Source organism: Oryctolagus cuniculus, chromosome 8 (assembly GCF_051225735.1).
Source record: "Oryctolagus cuniculus isolate XC-2025 breed Fujian yellow rabbit chromosome 8, ASM5122573v1, whole genome shotgun sequence".
Classification (NCBI taxonomy): domain Eukaryota; kingdom Metazoa; phylum Chordata; class Mammalia; order Lagomorpha; family Leporidae; genus Oryctolagus; species Oryctolagus cuniculus.
Genome location: NC_142874.1, coordinates 22869114 through 22890694, shown reverse-complemented (window position 1 = coordinate 22890694; position 21581 = coordinate 22869114). Strand labels below are relative to the sequence as shown.

General features: G+C 41.1%; 1 protein-coding gene and 1 long non-coding RNA gene across 3 annotated transcripts in view; one reads left to right on the top strand and one right to left on the bottom strand.

Moving 5' to 3' along the window:
• Window positions 1-5256: 5256 nt before the first annotated feature.
• Window positions 5257-21581, top strand: part of LOC149124912 (uncharacterized) — a 189069-nt gene continuing 172744 nt past the window's right edge. Inside the window, exon 1 of the long non-coding RNA XR_016211717.1 lies at window positions 5257-5440. This is a non-coding gene — a long non-coding RNA (uncharacterized LOC149124912). The remainder of the gene's footprint in view (window positions 5441-21581) is intronic.
• On the bottom strand, window positions 8747-10805 carry LOC149124914 (transforming protein RhoA-like). 2 transcript variants are annotated; one of them, XM_089302150.1, is made up of 2 exons: window positions 9711-10805; window positions 8747-9600 (listed from the first exon to the last, which is right to left on the bottom strand). In XM_089302150.1, the coding sequence occupies exons 1-2, from the start codon at window positions 10268-10270 to the stop codon at window positions 9552-9554; spliced, it is 609 nt and encodes a 202-aa protein (XP_089158276.1). In that variant the 5' UTR covers window positions 10271-10805; the 3' UTR covers window positions 8747-9551. The 2 variants fall into 2 exon arrangements, with proteins under 2 accessions (XP_089158276.1, XP_089158277.1); XM_089302151.1 differs by lacking the exon at window positions 8747-9600 and having other exon boundaries at window positions 9658-10805.

Genomic DNA, 21581 nt, shown 5'->3' with positions numbered 1-21581 from the left:
TGCTTTAAGGGCTGATTCTGAGGCCGGAGTGCTGTTTAGGGCATTTGCCATTCTGTCTCATTGCTCTTTTCTATGCTGAGATTAAGATGCCAGAGAGCAGATGCTGAGGGGTAGCATGAAGAATCATGGGAAGGAGTCAGGCTCTGGAATGAGATGAACCTGGGTTCAAATCCAGGCTTGACCACTGATAAACCATGTGATGTTTCATAAGTTACTTATCTCCTTGAGGCTTAGTTTTATAACCCCAAAGCAAAAATAAAAACATATCCCTTGACTAGCTGTTATGATAATTACTTGAGATAAGGTACACAAAATCTCTACATATGGAAACCAGGGTTTTTTTCCCTGGGCAAATTCATGATTTGGAGAGAGCAGTCTTCTGCCTTTTTTTATAAGCCCTATGAAAAACTAAAACACAATTAAATATGTTTTAAGACCATGTAACCAGCTTAATTTACATAAAAACTAGAAACATTTTTCACATAGTTGGGTAGTGAAAAATCTGGCCAAACCAAAAGAAAATCAAGTAGAGGGTAGAGACTTTTTCTTTCTCTTCCCACAATAAGGAAATGGAGACAGAATCCTGTCTGTCTTGACGATACTTGGTAATTCAAGGATAATGAGATGTCCATTTTGCATTTAGCTCCAGTTTGATCTATTTTTGTGGAAATGGATTCAGGTTGGTTTTAGAATTTTTGTCAAAGATCAGCAATTCATTTTCCTGCAAGCTCATAGAATCAGGTAATTTTAAAACAGAAAACTCAGAAGTGAGATGAGACGGTTATTCTGGGACAAATTAGTGATAGGATAGAACAACTGGTAGTAATCACAATGTACGTACCGTGATGAGGACAATAGTTAGCATTACTGAAGAAGTTACTGTTCAACAGAGAATGTGTTAAGAACATTTCGTACATGTCCTACGTTATGGCCAATACAAATGTTCATCCTGTTTTAATATCCATTTCAAAGACAGGGAAACCAAAGTGCTGTGGTCTCTACTAACAAGTCATCATCGAGCATCTGTGAGATGTGCCGTTATAAGCCATCTATGAATGTTGTCTGTTGGGGTAATGTGGATTTGCTCATTGTTTCTACAATAACAAATTATTTTGCCAACCCACATTCCTGGAATATTCCTACAGATTAGGTTTTTTTCAACCTTGACACTATTGACATTTGGGGCTAGAGGACTTTCTCGTGTGTTGTCGGATGTTCAGTAGCATCACTGGCCTTCACCCACTAGAGGTCAGTAGCACCCTTTATGTGTAACAATGGAAAATCTCCTTATATACTGCCAAATGTCTGCTGGGGGACAAATTGGCCCCTGGTGGAGAACCTCTGCTTAGGGTCTTTAGAAAAGCTTCTTATTTCATCACAAAAATAATTACATACAGTTGAATGATAGAAACGTATTGCTCAGTTACTGACCCTCTAAAAATTGTGAGCAGCATCACGTTCAGGAACATCAGTCAATCCCAATGACAATGCCCTCTCCCGTGCTTGAAAAGTAACTCCTTGCCTCTGAAGGTAGTTTTCCATTGGCAGTATTTCATTTGAAGCTCATTAACACATGTATGTTGATGCTGAGTCAGGAACTATCATCTATTGCAAACATGGTCTACCAGTTTTCCATCATTGCTGCAACAAATTACCACATACTTGGATGGCTTAAAACAATAGATTTTTTTTTATCTTACAGTTCTGGAAACTCAAAATATGAAGCCAAGGTATAGGCAGGGCTATGGTCTCTGAAGACTTCAGGCCAGGACCCTTTCTTGTGTCTTCCTAGTTTCTTGTGGTTGCTGGCAGTCCTTGGTATTCCTTGGCTTGTGGGCACATCACTTCAGTAGCTGCCTCTGTAATAAAATGGTATTCTTCTGTGTCTATGGATGTCCACCGAGTTTCCCTCTTTGAAAAAGACACTAGTAATTAAATTAGGTGCATCTATAGCCCTTTGGTTATCTTTAAAATATTTATTTTTTTGACAGGCAGACAAGTCAGGAGCCTAAAGTTGCATCCAAGTCTTCCACGTGAGTAACAGGGGCCCAACTACTTAGGCCATCTTCCATTGCCTTCCCGAGCTTATTAGCATGAAGCTGGATCAGAAGCAGAGCAGCCAGGGTTTGAACCTGTACCTCAGTATGAGATGCTTGTGTTATAATTTGCAGCCTACCCCACTGTGCCAGAATGCAGACCCCTACTCATTTTTTTTTTAAGATTTATCTTTATGTATTTGACAGGCAGAATTATAGAGAAGGAGAGAGGAAGAGAAAGAGAGAGAAAGATATCTTCCATCTACTGGTTCACTCCCCTGGTAACAGCCAGGACTGGGCTAGTCCAAAACTAGGAGCCCAGGTACATCCATAACTTGATGACATTTGCAAAGAAGGTAACATTTACATGATCAGAGATTAGGACTTAAACATATCTGGGGACACAGTTCTGTCTGTTACACTGAATAAATATTAAGGGGTTCTGGGAGACAAAGTGGAAGTTCTATGGTGTTACCTTCCTGGCTTCTCTGTTGTCTGTCCTCCTCCTTTTTTGTCTCTGGCAAGGGCACTTGGCACTGGATTGAGGGTCCACCTAGATAATCCAGGATAAGCTCCTCATACCAAGGTCATTAATTTAAGTACTTCTGTAAAGATCACTTTATTTTTCCAAATTAGGTAACATTCTTGGCATTAGGATATGGACATATCTTTCTGAAGGGCAGCATTTAGGCCATCACATAGATGATTGAATTTAAAACAGAGTAGACTTTGACTTGTCTGCAATGGATTTGGTGTAGTCCTGTCTGAAGTGGAGTAGATCAAATTACCCACCAAGGTTATTTCTGATTGACTTAATTTAAGAATTCTGTGAGCATGTCAGAGTTTTGGTTTTCAAGACCTTGGTTAAACAGGAAGAGATAACTGTAGGCAAATCTATCTTGAGTAAATCATACACCAGGGACTCTATTTTCAATAGATTTAAATTCATAAACATTTTGTATTCAGGACACTATGCAAAGGTACTTCAAAAAGGTCATGGAGAAATGAATTAAAAGATAATTTTGGTGCAAAATGTTTAAATTCATATATACTTTTTCAAAATCCATGCATACTTTTTCCATAGCACACATTTTTCATGAACATTTTCCTGTGCATTTTCCATGATCCTTGAGTATATTCATACTCAACTTTGGAATAAGCAATTTTTTTAACATTTAGAAATTTATTAAATGATGTAAATTTTGAAATGGATCAAGTTAAAGCCTGAATTGGTATTTACTTAGCATTAATCTTCCCAAATCATTTGTGTTATATAAGTCAGATTTGGATGGTTAGATTTAAAAGATATAGGGCCAAAAACAACCCACAATATATGACATATTACCACAGAATATAGAATATATGAAGGATTCTTGTCCTGAATTTATTAAATGATGTGAATTTTGATATTTCTATTAAACATTAAATTATTAAATGTTGAAGATGGGCCAAGTTAAAGCCTGAGCTGGTATTTTTTGACATTAATCTTCCCAAATCATTTGCTGCTTCTTGTGACACCGAGAGCTGCAGGCTTTTGAATTGTGTGGTCTAAGTACTGGGAGAGTCTTAACAAACCTCCACACCTTCTTTGGTCTGTTTGGCTTGTGGAGGCAGTGAGGTCCCAGCATGTTGGAAAAGAAGTAGGAGCTGGCTGTTAACGCCGAAGGAAAACCCTCCCTGGCTGTCTGGCCAGCTTACCAGTGCAGGAAAGCAGGCAGAGCGTGAGGGTGCTGCTGACCACCACAGCTGGGCTATTTCTCAAGGAGGGAAGAAGAGCAAATGAGGCCAGCATCAGGTTTCATACCCAAGGCTGTGTCTGAGATCCTGAAGGCCCAGTAGGCACGTGGGAGGATGGAATCTCAAACTCAGCAGTCAGGGAACTGCGTATTCTCAAAAATCTTCTGTCTGTACCTCCCAGCAGGTGTATTTATGATTGAGTACGTGCTGAAGAGAGATTACCTAACAAATATTTTAACGCTACTAAACCAATACAGGAGAAAACATTTGAAAGTACTGTGGAGAGATGAAGCAGAAAATTCGACACTCCACTTCTTAGTTCTTACAAGCTGCAATAACAACATACCATAGACTGGGTGGCTTATGAACAATAGAACAACTTTTTTTTTCTCACATTATGGAGGCCGGGATGTGCAAGATCAAGGTGCTGATTCAGCATGGTTTAGCACAATTTTCTTGCTCTGTCCTCATATGGTAGAAAGGGTATGGGTCTCTTTGGGACCTCTTTTATAAGAACACTAATCCCAATCATGAAGACAGAGCTGCTTCAAATCACAGCCTCAAAGTCCAGCCTCTTAATACAGCCACACTGGGCTTTAGGGTTGTAATACATGAGTTTTTGTGGGGACAGAAACACTCAGAATTACACTTTGTATTGACATATTAGCCCCTTTCTTCTTCTGTACATTACTGAAATCCACTGTCTTGGGGGTACCTGGAGGGTTTACTATTCACTAAATTTTGACTTATGAGTATTTTCATATACATATATATTTGTCATGATTTTTAAACTCAATGACATTCAATTGATTTAATAAGCTGTGACTTCACACAAAGCAAGTACGCTATCTTCACAAGGAAACCAACGCTTAGAGAAGTTAGACTACCTGTATGACACCACACAGCTAATGAGTGCTTAGAACATGGCTCTCCTGCCAGTGGTTAGTACAGTGGATGTCTCACCACAAGGTACCATTCCTCTGACAATGGGAGAGCCTGTCTGAGGACATGATGCAATCAGAATTATCTTTGGAAAATGGGATTTGTGGTGGGGGCCATTTGACAGTATTCTCTCAGACAGAGAAGCTACCTCATTCTAGCAGAAATGAAAAGGTTTTTTTAAAAAATTTTTACTATCTGGGATTTTTTCTAAATATAGAGGATTACAGCATTTCTTCATGAATTAAGGCTTGAAAGTCATAGGGAAAGTATGATTACATTTATTTTACAGATGAAAAAACACAGGCTTAGAGATGTTACGTAGTTCACAGTGGAGTCTGGACTTTGCCTATAGCTTCTGGAGAGAAATTTGTATCATAACTATCTGGAATGTTTTTATTTGAGAATGTGGCTGGCCATGACTGATAATCTTCAGATGAGAGCAGACCACACCAGAAAGCTCAGCCATGTGATTTTAGAATTGGGTCTTTGAATCATGTGGTATCAGTTAACCTGGAGGCTGAATCTCAACTATAGAGGCAATCAGTCAATCCATCAGGCTTACCTAATAGGACCACATAACAGCTCTGCACACGGGGAGACCTGGGTCAGCTTCTCCAGTTGGCAGCACTGCACATGTGTTTATCACCACGAGTGCCGAGAAGGCAGTATGTGCTAAGGGCATGTGGAATCCTCTGTTCCCCTGCATTACAATTGGTCATCACCAGGTGTGTAACAGCCTTCCTGATTACTGTGGGCCTTTCTCGTGAATTAGCAAGCCCAAGGGTAGCTTTGGGAAACTACTGACTTTTAAGTTGGTGCAGAAGTCAGAGAGAAATCTTGTATAAATTTTCCCTTTTTACTTTGTAGCTGGACTGTAACTCCTTGCAGTGGGTGTCAGAAATGATCATGCACTCAAACTATAGTTTGGCTAACTCCACGTTAGTAACCAGAGCCAAAGCCTGAAATGGAACCCAAATGATTGTAACACAGGTGACACACAAGTGCGCATACAATACTACAATACTTTTTTTTTATTTACAAAATAGTGTTAATCAATCACCATAGTGCGTCCTACCAGGAATATCCAAACCAGTGTAGAAATTGCTGAAACAAACTTCAGTAGAAACGACAGTAACCAGAGCATCTGGAAAGTGGGGTGTAGTGGGAGGTAATAGGAAGGAGTCAGTCGGCTGGGGCACAAAGTAGCAGAACCCAGTGAGAACTAGTTCCTAGTTTTTGGCTTTGGCTTGACACAACTCCAGCTATTGCAGCCATTTGGGGAGTGAACCAGTGGATGGAAGATCAATCTCTGTCCCTCCTTCTCTCTCTGTAACTGCCTTTCAAATAAATAAATCTTTTTAAAAATTACTTTTAATTTTTTAAATTACTTTAAATTTTAATCATACTTTCTATAATGCAAGTATATCGTAAATAAGTGTATTTCACATTTTATTTGATTTGCATATTAAGCTATATGTTCATCCTCATAGGCTGGCTTTAACCAATAATACAATCAGCTAATGATAACAGAAAGTAGATGATCATATTGTCAATTCATATGCTACTCAGTGGAAAAGCAGTGATGTAGATTGCAAATCTCAGGCTTCAGTTGAAATTCTTGTTTGTTTCATCCATGACCATTTGATAGCCAGGCCAAATTTCCTTTACCTGAACATCTGCATGGGTCATTTTCACCTAAGAGAAGCAAGATATTATGACACTCCCTTTGCAATTTGTACTTTTTTAGGCAAGACAGTGATTCTCAAGTTAAAAACATTTAGAATCAGATCACATGATAAAGTTGACAGCAAAACTCATTAAAGGAAGAGAGAGATTCTAATACCACTTCAGTAGGGGAAAAAACCTATGTGCACTTAATCTGTTCCACTTATTATATAAATTTTCCAACAGTTATTTTAAAAGTTTCTTTCATTTTTAAGATTAGAGATCAGATACTTAAAAAAGCAAATTGATAGTTTATTTTTTTCTACAACTAACAATTTATTAGGAGCAAATAAACAAATTGATAGTTTATTAAGTTGTCCTAGAGACTTAAATGTCTTTGAAATCTTACAACCATGCAAAGATGTGCATTTGGAATCATGGGATCTGCATGCCAAACTACTTCTGGATATTCAGTTTTGCAAAAAGTTAAAGCCAGAGAGATGGTTTTCATATCAAATGGTTTCATAAGAGCTGAGTTGGTTCCAAAGAGGACCTCTGCTCTCGGCAGTAGTATCAGGCCTATGTTATCTGCTTCGTGACTTGTAATTGCTGATATGTAGCTCACAATTAGTACACAAGGCCTTAATATAAGTGATATAATTGATTTTCAGAAAAATCATTTTTTTATTCATTGACCTCTTTTGAAGAACTGGAATTTTTACCATTCCAAATACTCTGAATTAGAACTAAGCAACTATATTTTACTCACAATTGTGTGCAAACTAATAAGTGGAATAACCCCTGTCTCATCACGAGCTACAGTGAAACATTTTTCACTGTAAAATTATTTTTCTACCTGAACAAAAAAGAATTTTTTTAGTTTATAGTCGTCCAAAAATGACACAGGTTGAAACACAAAGTCTGGGTAGTAAAAATGTATTAAAAAATGCTACAAAAACCAGCAATTGTATAGGGAACACTTTTATGAAAGCAATTTCAGAAAATAAGTGAACACATTTATCTTTAAAATATAAAGTCTTTTCTCACTCTTTTTTTTTTTTTTGGGTGGGGGGGGACAGGCAGGGTTAGACAGTGCGAGAGAGACAGAAAGTTCTTCTTTCTGTTGGTTCACCCCCCAAATGGCCACTATGGCTGCTCGTTGCAGCCGGCGCGCTGCGCTGATCCGAAGCCTGGAGCCAGGTGCCTCCTCCTGGTCTCCCATGGGGTGCAGGGCCCAAGCACTTGGGCCATCCTCCACTGCCCTCCTGGGCCACAGCAGAGAGCTGGACAGGAAGAGGAGCAACCAGGACAGAATCTGGTGCCCCAACCGGGACTAGAACCCGGGGTGCCGGTGCTGCAGGTGGAGGATTAGCCTAGTGAGCCGCAGCGCCGGCCAAAAATATAAAGTCTTCTCTGTCTCTCTCTCTCACTGTCTAACTCTGCCTGTCAAAAAAATATATACTCTACTTTGATATATTTGTGATACTCTACAATGCCCAATGAATTGCTATACATTTACTTCTGATGATACAGCAATCATTTATGCACTTACTGTTGTAAAAAAGTACTCAATTTGAAAATTTAAAAGTATTTCTTGAACTTTTATAAGTGAAAGAAAAACAAAGAATCTCTTTATGTTAATATAGCATGAAATCGCTGTATCTGTTTATTTTGTAACATGAGCATTTTTAAAAGAAAAAATGTAATCAGAATTTTTAAGTTTACCTCTGTTTCGGCCAGTCACAAAACTTCCAGTGAAAAAGTTCACCTTGTACATCTTAGACATGTATGTAGACAATAGCAGAGAAGGTTGTGGTGGAACCAGACACCCAGAACCTCATTTCTAGGGGACAGCAAACTACAGCTAATGGACTAAATTTGGCCTGGGGCCTGTTTTTGCATAGCGCTAAGAATGCTTTCTATTTCTTTAAAGGGTTGTTAATAAAATAAACCACCAAAAAAAGAATACACAACAAAGAATGGTCTGGAAAGCCTAAGATACTTATGATGTGGCCCTGTACTGAACAAGTTTGCAAACCATTTCTACCAGTGTTTTACAGAATTCGGAATGGAGCTACAAACCAAGATAATGTTTGTTTATTCCCACCATGAAGATATATTTTAAATCTTTATAAATCCTATCTGGTTGCTTAATAATTTAGACTAACAGTGACATTGAAATCTGTCCTCCATTACCACCTTTCTTGCCATTTCAGGTTTCAAAAAACTTCAGCACTGTTTTTGGGGCTGAAACTACCTTTATTTTATTAGTTGGAAAAATTAACAAGTACAGGGGAAAAAAATTAGTCCACTAAAGCGAAGCGGGAAATCAAGTTCCACCTTTAAGATTGGCAATTTCTCTGTGAGGGAACCTAGACCCAGTGAAGAGAAAAAGCGCTGTGAATTACAGCCAGAGCCTGCAGGCCAGGTGAGAGAGATTATAGCACCTTCCACAGATTCTAATTGCCTCAGGTGTGAAAACAAAGTCCTATTGACTTAGCTCATCTCTGGAAACAGGTACTGATATAGGTAGAAAACAAGTGATGTGGTTATCTTTTACCAGAGATAGTAACACAGTGGGAATTTCAAAACTGAAATTGAAACTTCAATCTCAATTTTTTTCAAACACTACTTTTTTTTTTTTTTTACAAGCCAATACACATTCTGAAGGGTTGGCAAATATCGGTATTATGCAATCCAATTATACCAAAACCACATTTAGCCTGGGGTAGATATATTTATTTTTGGTAACATACATTAAGTGGCACTAATTACACAGGAACCATAAGGTAACAAACCTGAAACCACAGAGCTGTAACTCTGCCACAGCCGCATGGACTTGGGTTTTGCTGGCTGAGTCCCCACTCCCCCCCCCCCTTTTTTTTTTTGAAACAAACTGGATACCCAGAGGTACACCAATGAGATCTGCTAAGGAGCAAAGCTCCGCAGTGGTAACGCATCAGAGTACCCTGCAGCTGCCAGGTGGGATGCTGGTTTTAAAGTAGTTCCAACCTCATTCACAAGAGACACCTGCTTTCTCTTTCAAGAAAGAAGAAGTGAAGAAATTCACAGCACCTGCTGTGTCAGGCAGGGTTAGGGTACAGGACAGTGGCGGGGGGGGGGGGGATGGTGGTGGTGGCCGAGTTGGATATCATTGACCACGGTTGACTTCTAAACACTGTAGCAAGGTGACTTCCGGTTTGCAGTCTTTGGTAAACCACTGATAAATGAAAAAAAAAAAAAAAAAACACGCCAATAAGCAGACAGGAAGCCCCGCGAACACGCCACTCGCACCGAGCCGCAAGGTTTCACAGGACCAGGCAGCCCCACCTCTTCTTGCCGCGTCTGGCGTGCAGAGCAGCCCTCTTGGCCATCTCAAACACCTCCCTCACGCCCTCTTTGGTCTTCGCCGAACACTCCAGGTAGCCGAAGGCGCCAATCCTGCTGGCCACGTCCCTGCCTGCCTCAGGCCGCACGGGCTCCTGCTTCCAGGCCGCCAGCGCCCGCCTGGTGCCCGCGTCGTTCCGCAGGTCCTTCTTGTTCCCCACCAGGACGAGGGGCACGCCGGGGCAGAAGTGCCGGACCTCCGGGGCCCACTTGGCCGGCACGTTCTCCAGGCTGTCCGGGCTGCTGATGGCGAAGCACAGGAGCACGACGTCGGTGTCCGGGTAGGACAGCGGCCGCAGGCGGTCGTGCTCCTCCTGGCCGGCCGTGTCCCACAGCGCCAGCTCCACCCGCCGGCCGTCCACCTCCACGTCGGCCACGTAGTTCTCGAACACCGTGGGCACGTACTCCTCCGGGAAGTGGTCGCGGCTGAACACCACCAGCGGGCTCGTCTTGCCGCAGGCGCCGGCTCCCACCACCACCAGCTTCTTCCGGAGGGCAGCCATGGCGGAGGGAGGCGCCGCGCCCGCCGCAGGCCCTGCCCGGGCGCCAGTCCGGGGCGTCGCGGAGGCTGACGAGGGAACGGACGTGCGCGAGCCGCTCGGGAGCCCTGCAGCTCCGGGAGCGGGAGACGTGGCGCGCTTTCCCTTCTCCCCGCCAACTGGGGCAGTGTGAGGGCGGCGCGGAATGGCCGTGTGGACACGGCGCGGTGCGGTGTGTACAACGGCAGGAATGACCGGAAGCTGTGTGTGGACCTCGTATTTATAACAACCACGATGGCGGCATGGAGATGGTGCGGTGCTGGTTTTCACAACAGCAGGAATGACTGGAAGCTGTGTGTGGACCTAACATGGTGGCTTGGACACATGGCGCCTTCTCTTTTCCCTGTCAAGTGAGGACAGTGTGAGGACGGCGCGGTGTGGAGACGGCGCGGTGCTGGTTTTCACAATGGCAGGAACGACCGGAAACTGTGTGTGGACCTCGTTTTTGTAGCAACCGCAGTGGCAGCGTGGTGACGGCACGCTTCTGGGTTTCACCTCCAGGTAGGAACGCGGGCTGTGCAGGTGCATGGTGCCACCTTGTACGCCAGCAGTGTGGATACTATGCATGCTGAGGCAACCTGAGTTTAGGGCCTTGAACCCTGCTCTGAGAATTAAGTTAGGTCGGGTTGGGTTTCTACTCTCTGGCCTGCTGGCTGTGCGAACTTGAGCAAGAGTTTTTACCCCAGTGGTGTCCTCAGGAAACATACTCATGCAGAAAGGGAAAATGGAAACTGCTTAATGATGTTTGAGAATTTTTGATACAACAGTTTAGTTTTATACATCCCTATACATTTTTCCATAATACATCATTATATTTTTAAATTAAAAATTCATTTCACAGGAGAAAGGAGGAAAGGGTAAATGCATCCCACTTATGTCAGGATATTTTAATTAATAAGTTTTTTTTTTAAGCAAAAACTCCATACCTTGTATACCATAATCTGAAATTTCCTCATTCCGGCAAAGACACTCAAGGATAGAATTTTGATGGGGAGGTCCCAGTAGAACAGAAACTCCCCCCCCCGGCAGATTTGAGTCTCTTGTGCTCAGTGTTATACCTTAAGTACCTGGAGTGCTTCTGGCCCAGAGTCTCAATGACTTAGAAGGACATCCTTTTGCAGACAAAGGAGTCTATGAAGATCTAGGCATTTGGTATTAACTAGTTGAGAGAAAGGGTTAAATGAGGTTCAGAAATGGAGTTTGAAAGGGAGAATCTGACTTAAGGTGTAAGTGATAGAATTCATTGTTGCCAGATCTTAGCAGCCACCCTACTGTCTGTTTTTAATACATACCACTAATGTCATAGAGCAGGAGCCATTTCAAAAGGAAGCCATGAGGGTGTTGTAATATGTATGCAGTGAAGACGTAGTGCAACACAAACCTAGGTGTGAACTATATAACAGACAAAAGAAATGTAAGTCAAATTAATAGGTGTCTTAGATCTGTTACAAAAAGGGAAAAATACTAATTACAGAAACGCTGATTGTAAAATGACTTTTTTCTTGGAAAGGGACAAGGAATGATTATACAAATCATGTTTATTAATATTTGTTGAACTTTGAGTTTTAGACATCTGATAAGGAGGGAAAAGTTAACTGAATCACTAAAAATACAGATCAGCATAACTCATGAAGTTTATTTAGATCATGTCTCAGAATTTATTTACATTACTAAAGTAGTAATCCCATGGGATAATTTGATTTACTATATCTATGAATTATATTTATAATAAGCAATAGTGTGGAATGGTGTGACAATCAAGACTTGGTAGTAGAAAAGTGTGTTTTGGTGCTGTGTTGTCCATTATTTGAATAGCTTTGGGAAAGTCAATCTGGGTCAGTTTTGTTGTCTGTAAAATGGGGACAATAATACATACCTTAGCAAGTTGTAGTGAGAACTATATGAAGTAGGTAAAATAGCTGGATCAGAAGTGAAACAGCTAGGACTTGAACTGGTGATCATATAGGATGTTGGTGTTGAGGGTGGTATCTTAACCAACTGGGCCACAATGCTGGACATTGATGAAGCAGTGAAGCACTATTAATCAGTTTCCATAAATGATACAGTTTGTGTTAGTTTCTGAGACCAAATCCATTTCTAAATGTTCTGCTCTTTAGAGTTACTGTGTAATTCATGTCATATTTCCTGTTTGATCTAATATATGTAATATTTTGGCATTTCTTTCTTTTTTTTTTTTTGACAGGCAGAGTTAGACAGTGAGAGAGAGACAGAGAGAAAGGTCTTCCTTCCATTGGTTCACCCCTCAAATGGCTGCTATGGCCGGTGTGCTGCACCGATCCGAAGCCAGGAGCCAGTTGCTTCTTCCTGGTCTCCCATGCGGGTGCAGGGCCCAAGCACTTGGGCCAGCCTCCACTGCCCTCCCGGCCCACAGCAGAGAGCTGGACTGGAAGAGGAACAACCAGGACAGAATCCGGTGCCCAAACCAGGACTAGAACCCGAGGTACTGGTGCCTCAGGTGGAGGATTAGCCAAGTGAGCTGCGGCACCGGCCTATATTTTGGCATTTCATCAACAAAACACAACAAAAACAATTCAAAAGAACGTATTCAGTACTTTACATCTGGAAATGTAAGGGAAATTGGCTTATGTTATACAGTGGAGGCACCATTGGAAATTAAGGGGTTTTCTAGGGGTACTTCAGTACTTTCATATCCATTTGTAAACGCTAGTGGAAAATTAGCGTGACTAAAGCAGGGTACTGAGGATTCAGACCCATCAGGCCTGGAGGTTTTCTCAGCCTGTCAGGACTACTCAAATAGTCTAAATGCATGGGTACTCCCCAAATTCATATGTTGGACTTCTAATCTCCAAGGAGGAGGTGGGGCCTTTTGGAGATGATTACATTTAAAATGTAGCCCTTACACATGCACATTTACAAGAAGAAACAGAAAGCCGCCTGTCCCTCCCATCACGTGAGGACATAGTGAAATGGTGCCTTGTAGTAACAGGAAGTGAGCCCTCACCAGAGATGAAAGCCATTGCTACCTTGACCTTGCACTTCCCAGCCTCCAGAACTGTGAGAAATACCTGTTATAGCACCCCAAACAAACTAAGACACCAAACAACTGAAGTCCTAGTTAAGGGCAAACAAATCATGGAATGGAGATTTTAACCATCAAGCATAAGCCTCTCCTCCAAGTTTCTAAGTTTTAACAATTTCACCCTTTTCTCTTTGTTCCCTCAAGCCTATGGATAAAAACTGTTTCTTGCAGTTGCTACCTCTTGTCTGTACTCTTTCAGTGAAACTATTTAATAGTTTTTTATTTAGTTAACTATGTTTTATTTGAAATTATATGGTTTGACTTTCAGCATTTTCAGTTATTGATAGTCAGCTGTGGTCCGACAATACTAAATGGAAAATCCAGAAATAAGCAATTCATATTTTAAATAGCATTGTATTTTTAATAATTGTTAATTTTGTTAGATTTTTTTGGAAATCTCTTGCCATGACTAATATGTAAATGAAACTATCACAAGTATATATGTCTAGTGAAAAGTATCCATGGTATATATATATGGTACTATCCATGATTTCTGGCATCTGCAGAATGTCTTAAAACATATCCTTGGTAGATAATGGAGGACTATTGCATCTCTGTGTAGTTGATACTTTTTGAATGGACACTGATATAGTTCTCGTATACAACATTTTCCAAATGCAACTCCATGGGCTTCAGTCTTATAATTCTATCCTGTTTTTTAAAACTTGAATGGAGCTTAAGTAGTGTCATCTTATATTCCTAATTATTTTGTTAGGCCTTCCAGCACTGTCCATAGATTAGCTTGTCTTCACTGGTGTCATGGATATCAGAATGTAGGACATGGGAATCTACTGAAGATTCTTGCACAGGGGCTGGCATGAGAAAAGCAGTGTTTAATAAAGATTTATGAAAGGTTTTATGGATGGTGTAGAAAGCTAGGGGAGAGATCACAAACAGGCAAATTTCTGTGTTGCAAGTTATGTTCAATATAATACCATTTGTGCTGGGGTGGTGGAAGTGGGAATAAAAGTGAAGACTTGGCCGGCGCCGCGGCTCACTAGGCTAATCCTCCGCCTAGCGGCGCCGGCACACCGGGTTCTAGTCCCGGTCGGGGCGCCGGATTCTGTCCCGGTTGCCCCTCTTCCAGGCCAGCCCTCTGCTGTGGCCAGGGAGTGCAGTGGAGGATGGCCCAGGTGCTTGGGCCCTGCACCCCATGGGAGACCAGGAAAAGCATCTGGCTCCTGGCTCCTGCCATTGGATCAGCGCGGTGCGCCGGCCGCAGCGCGCCGGCCGCTGCGGCCATTGGAGGGTGAACCAACGGCAAAGGAAGACCTTTCTCTCTGTCTCTCTCTCTCACTGTCCACTCTGCCTGTCCAAAAAAAAAAAAAAAAGTGAAGACTCAATCAAGAGCTATTGTGGAAGAAGAAATCTCCGTGACAGTGGACTTTAGACATGAACTCTGGTCCTACCTGCCAAGCTACTACCGTATGGTAATGGGAGTCAGGGTTCTCCGTGAGATCTTGCCCATGCCTACCACTGTGTTTGCATGCACAGAGTATTTGCCAAACAAAACAAAAAATAAGCCATTCAGTAAGGTTGAACTCAAGAATCAGATTTCTAGGCCAGCACCCGAAATTAATTTAGGGTATTTCATAAGCTAGGCCATAGCAGAGGCAGCATACAGAAAGCACTGGGATTTTCTCAGTATTTTTGTCACACTCTCAGATTTCAGTAGCTCTTGTGAGATCCGATGTTTGTCCTTTGGTATTTGGAGTAAGAATTGTAGTGAGGAGAGAAACATTACTTGATACTCCTGTTTCAACTTTAGTCTTAGGGAGATTGTATGTGTCTGAATCTGGGGGGCTGGACTTGTATAAAATTTCTGATCTTTCCCAAATCATGTACTTCTCGCTGCTGCTGGTGGGTCTGGAGTATGGTGTGTTCCCTGCATCTCGGCAGGGACAGAAGAGCACGACGGCCTTCCATCCGTGCAGTGTCTTGGGTTGGTGAATTTCTTGCTTGTCTTCCCCACCACTCCCACCAGCAGCAGTTGGCTTCAGATAGCTATCTTTGAAGGATGTGGGAACCACTGGGTTTCCTGCTCTTCTGTCATTTTAGGTGTTGCCTACTGGTGATAATAAGGGGTTATTTGCAGACAGGTTTGTTGGTTTTCCCGTGTAGGATTCCCCCCAAAGGTTTGGGGGCTGACTTGAACTTCGAGAAAAGCAGATAATTCATCCAAATCTACCCATACATCTTGGTAACTGGATTCTTCTTATAGATGAGTTACAGTTTATTTCATCTTTACTTCTGATGGTTCTGGTTTATTTTCATATTGCCCCACCCTGACTTGCACAAAGTCTTAATGAACTTTTTTACTTGAAAAAATTTAAAATTTCTCAGTGATACATGAATTTATTGCATTACTCTTCATTTGCAAACATTTGAAAGTTGGATTATTTATTGGATACATTTAGATTAAAATTAATATTTTAAATATTTAATAATATTAAATATTTATTTAAAATATTTGTTTAGTATTTAATCAAATAACAGTATTTTAGAGTTTTAAAATTTTATTAGTGGGGTAGGAAGAAGTGGGAAAGAAGGGAGATTTTTGTAAGTGCGGTGTTTAGTTCTGAGGAAGTAAGGTGCATGAGGGTGACAATTCTTCTGTGCTTCTGAGAAGGGCAAGGTGGTATTCTGTGATGAAGCATGACAGATGGAAAATTATTTTACTCTAGGCTCATATGAAGGCTGCATATGATGAACACAAATTCACATTTGAAGATTTCTGAGGCAGCCAATGTTAAGATTTTAAGGCTACTTAAGATTTTAACTGATTTCTTAGAAGGATGACTTCTGCTCTGTGATTTATATCCTGTAGTGTATGACTGTTTTTCTGTTAATAATCTTCCTGTGAGTTTTCTGACTTTCCTTCAAGACACTTGTTTCTACTACTTGGATCATGCTCTGGGTCACAAATTTATGTCTTGAGAAGGCTGTTGCACAATCTCAGGCTTCAAGAAATAGTTCTGTGTTTCTATTTTATTATATCTCAGCATGTATATGAGCAATTTCCATAATAAAATCAAAGCACTTTTCTTTTTGAGAGAGGTAAGAATACATCAATCTGAAGAAATAATAAATGAGTCCCTGCCAGTTGTGCCTGTTTTCTAAAGTAGAGATCTCATCATGACTCATCATCCTGTCTTCTATGAATTCCATGACTCTATAGACGGAATGTGAATTCTCCAAATTCATATATTGAAATCTAATCCCCAGTATGTTGGTATTTGGAGGTTTTTTCTTTCTTTCTTTTTTTTTTTTTTAGCATTTTTGAGATATGTCGATGAAATTTATTTTTATTTTTTAACCTAGAAACATTTTATTTAAGGCATACAAACTTTATGCATTTCACATTTACAAATGTTGGAACATAGTGATTCTTCCCCTCCTGACCTTCCTTCCACCCGCTTCCCACCCTTCTTCAACATCCTTTGTTAAATTTACTCCAAAGCATTTGATATTTTTTGTAGCTATTGTGAATGGGATTGATGTTAAGAGTTCTTTCTCAGTCATGGCATTGTCTGTGTATACGAAGGCTGGTGACTTTTGTATGTTAATTTTATATCCTGCCACTTTACGAAACTCTTTTATGAGTTTCAATAGCCACTTAGTGGAGTCTTTTGGATCCCATATATATAGAATCATGCCATCTGCAAATAGAGATTGTTTAACTTCCTCCTTCCCAATTTGTATGCCTTTGATTTCTTTTTCTTGCCTAATGGCTCTGGCTAAAACTTCCAGGACTGTATTAAATAGAAATAGTGAGAGTGGGCATCCCTTTCTGGTTCTGGATCTTAGTGGGAATGCTTCCAACTTTCTCCCATTCAATAAGATGCTGGGCTTGTGTTTATCATAAATTGCTTTGATTGTGTTGAGGTATGTTCTTTCTATACACAGTTTGCTTAAGGTTTTCATCATGAAAGGATGTTATATTTTATCAAATGGTTTCTCTGCATCTATTGAGGCAATCATATGTTTTTTTTTTTTTTTCAGGCAGAGTGGACAGTGAGAGAGAGAGACAGAGAGAAAAGTCTTCCTTTTCCCATTGGTTCACTCTCCAATGGCTGCCGCGGCCAGCACGCTGCAGTCGGTGCACCGCGCTGATCCGATGGCAGGAGCCAGGTGCTTATCCTGGTCTCCCATGGAGTGCAGAGCCCAAACACTTGGGCCATCCTCCACTGCACTCCGGGGCCACAGCAGAGAGCTGGCCTGGAAGAGTGGCAACCGGGACAGAATCCGGTGTCCCGACCGGGACTAGACCCGCTGTGCTGGTGCCGCAAGGCAGAGGATTAGCCTAGTGAGCCGCGGCACCAGCGGGTTTTGTTCTTTAATTTGTTAATGTGATGGTTCACATTGATTGATTTGCAAATCTTGAACCATCCCTACATGCCAGGGATAAACCCCACTTGGTCCTGGTGAATGATCTTTCTGATGTGTTATTGGATTCTATTGGCTAGTATTTTGTTGAGGATTTTTGTGTCCATGTTCATCTGAGAAATTGCTCTATAGTTCTCTATTGTATCTTTTTCTGGTTTAGGAATTAAGGTGATGCTGGTTTCATAGAAGGAGTTTGGGAGGATTCCCTCCCTTTCAGTTGTTTTGAACAGCTTTAAAAGAATTGGAGTTAGTTCTTTTTAAATGTCTTGTACAATTCAGCAGTGAAGCCATCTGGTTCTGGGCTTTTCTTTGTTGGAGTGGGGGAAGTCTTTATTACTGATTCAATCTCCATCTTGGTTATTGGTCTATGTAGGTTTTCTATCTCTTCATGGCTCAATTTAGGTAGGTTGTATGTGTCCAGGAATCTATCCATTTCTTCTAGGTTCCCTGATTTTTTGGCATACAGCTTTATGTAGTAGTTCCTGATGATTCTTTTTATTTCTGTGGTATTTGTTGTTACATATCCTTTTTCACCTCTGATTTTATTGATTTAGGTACTTCTCCCTCTTTTTTAAAAATTATGACTAAAAATGGCAATTTTTACTGGTGAGATGTGTTTCTTGTAGGCAGAGAAAAGATGGGTCTTGTTTTTTAACCCATTTTGTATCAGTGTGGTTTATTTTTTCAAAAACCAGCTTTTTGTTTCTCTGATTTTTTTGTTTCAATATTGTTTCTTCTCTAATTTTAATTATTTCTTTCCTCCTACTAATTTTGCATTCGGTTTGTTGTTTTTCTAGGTCCTTGAGATGCATAGATAGCTCATTTATTTGGTACCTTTCCAATTTCATCATGTAGGCACCAACTGCTATAAACTTCCCTCGTAACACTGCTTTTGCTGTGTCCCATAAGTTTTTTTTTTTAATTTTTTTATTTGACAGGTAAAGTTATAGACAGTGAGAGAGAGAGAAGGAGACAGAGAGAAAAGTCTGCCTTCCGTTGGTTCACTCCCCAAATGGCCGCTATGGCTGGCGCTGTGCCAATCTGAAGCCAGGAAGCAGGTGCTTCCTCCTGATCTTCTATGCGGGTACAGGGGCGCAAGCACTTGGGCCATCCTGCACTGCCCTCCCGGGCCACAGCAGAGAGCTGGATTGGAAGAGGAGCAACCGGAACTAGAACCTGGCACCCATACGGGATGCCGTTGCTGCAGGTAGAGGATTAAGTGAGCCACAGCGCCAGCCCCATCCCATAAATTTTGATATGATGTATTTTTCTCTTCATTTGTTTCCAGAAAGTTTTTATTTCTCTTGATTTTTTTCTGTGACTCACTGTTCATTCAGAGCCCTGTTGTTTAGTCTCCATTTGTTTGCATGTTATCTAGAGATTCTTAAGTTGTTGATTTCCAGGTTTTTTCCATTGTAGTTAGAGAAGATGCATGGTATGATTTCAATCTTTTAAAATTTCCTGAGACTTGCTTTATGGCCTAGCAAATGGTCTATCCTAGAGAAAGTTCCATGCACTGGTAAGAATGTGTATTCTGCCACTGAGGGGTGAAAAGTTCTGTAGATATCCTTTAGGTTCATTTGGTCTATAGTGTGGATTAAGTCTGTTGTTTCCTTGTTGATTTTCTGCCTGGTTGATCTGTCCATTGCTGAAAGTGGGGTATAGAAGTCCCCATTACTGTTGCATTGGAGTCAGTGTCTCCCTTTAGATTCATTAACATTTCTTTTAATTAGCCAGGTACCATTTAATTGGGTGTCTATACATTTATTATAATCACATCTTCCATGTTGAATTGATCCCTTAATCATTACATATTGCCCTTCTTCATCTCTTCTAACATTTTTTATGTTAAAGTCTATTTTCTCTGATATTAGGATGGCTACACAAGTTCTTGTTGGTTTCTGTTAGCATGGAATATCTTTTTCCATCCTTTCACTTTCAGTCTGTGTTTATCTTTGTTGGTGAGATGAGTTTCTTTTAGGCAGAAAATAGATGGGTTTTGTTTTTTAATCCATTTAGCCAGTCTGTATCTTTGAATTGGAGGGTTGAGGCCCTTTATGTGGAAGGTTACTATTGATGAGCAACGACTTGGCCCTGCTGTTTTTGCTCAAATATCCCTGTTGTTTACTTTGGATTTATATTATACCTTTACTGGGTTATTTTCTGCTTCTCATTCTTTCATAGTGATAACCATGTTTCTGTGTTTTCTTTGTGTAGCACATCCTTAAGCATGTTTTGTAAGGCTGCATGAGTTGCAACAAATTCTTTCAATTTCTTTTTGTTACGGAAGGTCTTTATTTCACCTTCACTCATAAATGAAAGTGCTTTGCATGGTACAGTATTCTGGGTTGACAGTTTTTTTTTTTTTTTTAAGACGTGGACTATCTCTCGCTTTACCTTCTAGCCTGTCGTGTTTCTGATGAGATGTCAGCTGTGAGTCTACTTTGAGATCCTCTGAAATTAATCTGGCGTTTCTCTTGTGCACATTTTAGAATCTTACCTTTAGGTTTTACTTTGGAGAGTTTGACTACAATGTGTTGTGGTGAATATCTTTTCTGGTTGTGTTTTTAGGAGTTCTCTATGCTTCCTGTACTTGGATGTCCCTTTCTTTCTCCTAATTGGGGAAGTTTTCTGTAATTATTTCACTAGAAAGGCCTTCTAATCCATTTTCTGTTTCCACACCTTCAGAAACCCCTAAGACCTGTATGTTGGGTAGTTTGATAGCATCCCATAAATCTCCAACACTGTTTTTAAGTTTTCTGTTACCTTCTTGCCAGTCACCTTACAGAGTAGGAAAATTGAAGTTTTGAAATAACACCTTTTTAACCAAGAGTTTCATACAACTTTTGTGATATTATTCAGAGAACCGAGTCTCTTGAGTCCACAGATTTCAGGTGTATTTACTATAAGCAACCATAAACCAGAGACATCCTGCTAGAAGCGCACCATAGATAAGGGTGCTTCCTCTTACCAAAGATCACTAGTCTACTTGCCTCATGCTCTGGTGCTATGGATTGAAGGTATGTGTTCCCTCAAATTCATATGTTGAAATCTTAACCTCCAATACAACAATATTAGACAGTGCAGCCTTTGGGAGATGATTGAGTGATGAGGGTGAAGACCACATGAATGGATTAGTGCTTTTACAAAAGACCCCAGAGAGCCCACCAGCCCTCTTTATGCCACGTGAGAACACAGAGAACAATCATCTATGATGCAGAACGCAGGCCCTTAACAGACACCAAATCTTCCCTGAAGAATATTTTTTAAACCACCCAGTGTATGATATTCTTTCATAGCAACTTAAACATAGATATCTAGACAACATGTTTATAAGGAGCTTGGATTAGGTGACTTGGCATACCTTGTTCCTCTGGGTGTATTTCTATAGTAACCAAGAATAGAATGGGGCCAGCGCTGTGGCTCAGTAGGCTAATCCTCCACCTTGCGGCACCGGCACACTGGGTTCTAGTCCCAGTCAGGGCGCCAGGATCTGTCCCGGTTGCCTCTCTTCCAGGCCAGCTCTCTGCTGTGGCCCAGGAGTGCAGTGGAGGATGGCCCAAGAACTTGGGCCCTGCACCCTATGGGAGACCAGGATAAGCACCTGGCTCCTGCCATCGGATCAGCACGGTGCGCTGGCCGCAGTGCCCCGGCTGTGGCGGCCATTGGAGGGTGAACCAGTGGCAAAAAGGAAGACCTTTCTCTCTGTCTCTCTCTCTCACTGTCCACTCTGCCTGTCAAAAAAAAAAATATAGAATGGATCATATGCCAGCTGTCCTGATTCTGTCCCTTGCAGGTTGCAAATTAGTATTTTACATGCCATAATTA

What these genes read in the sequence shown, in the direction of transcription:
- LOC149124914 (XM_089302150.1), bottom strand. Translation starts at nt 10,270, where the DNA reads ATGGCTGCCCTCCGGAAGAAGCTGGTGGTGGTGGGAGCCGGCGCCTGC. An exon ending in GCCAGACGCGGCAAGAAGAG is followed by an intron (nt 9,601 to 9,710) that starts GTGGGGCTGCCT and finishes TTCATTTATCAG; the next exon opens with TGGTTTACCAAAGACTGCAA.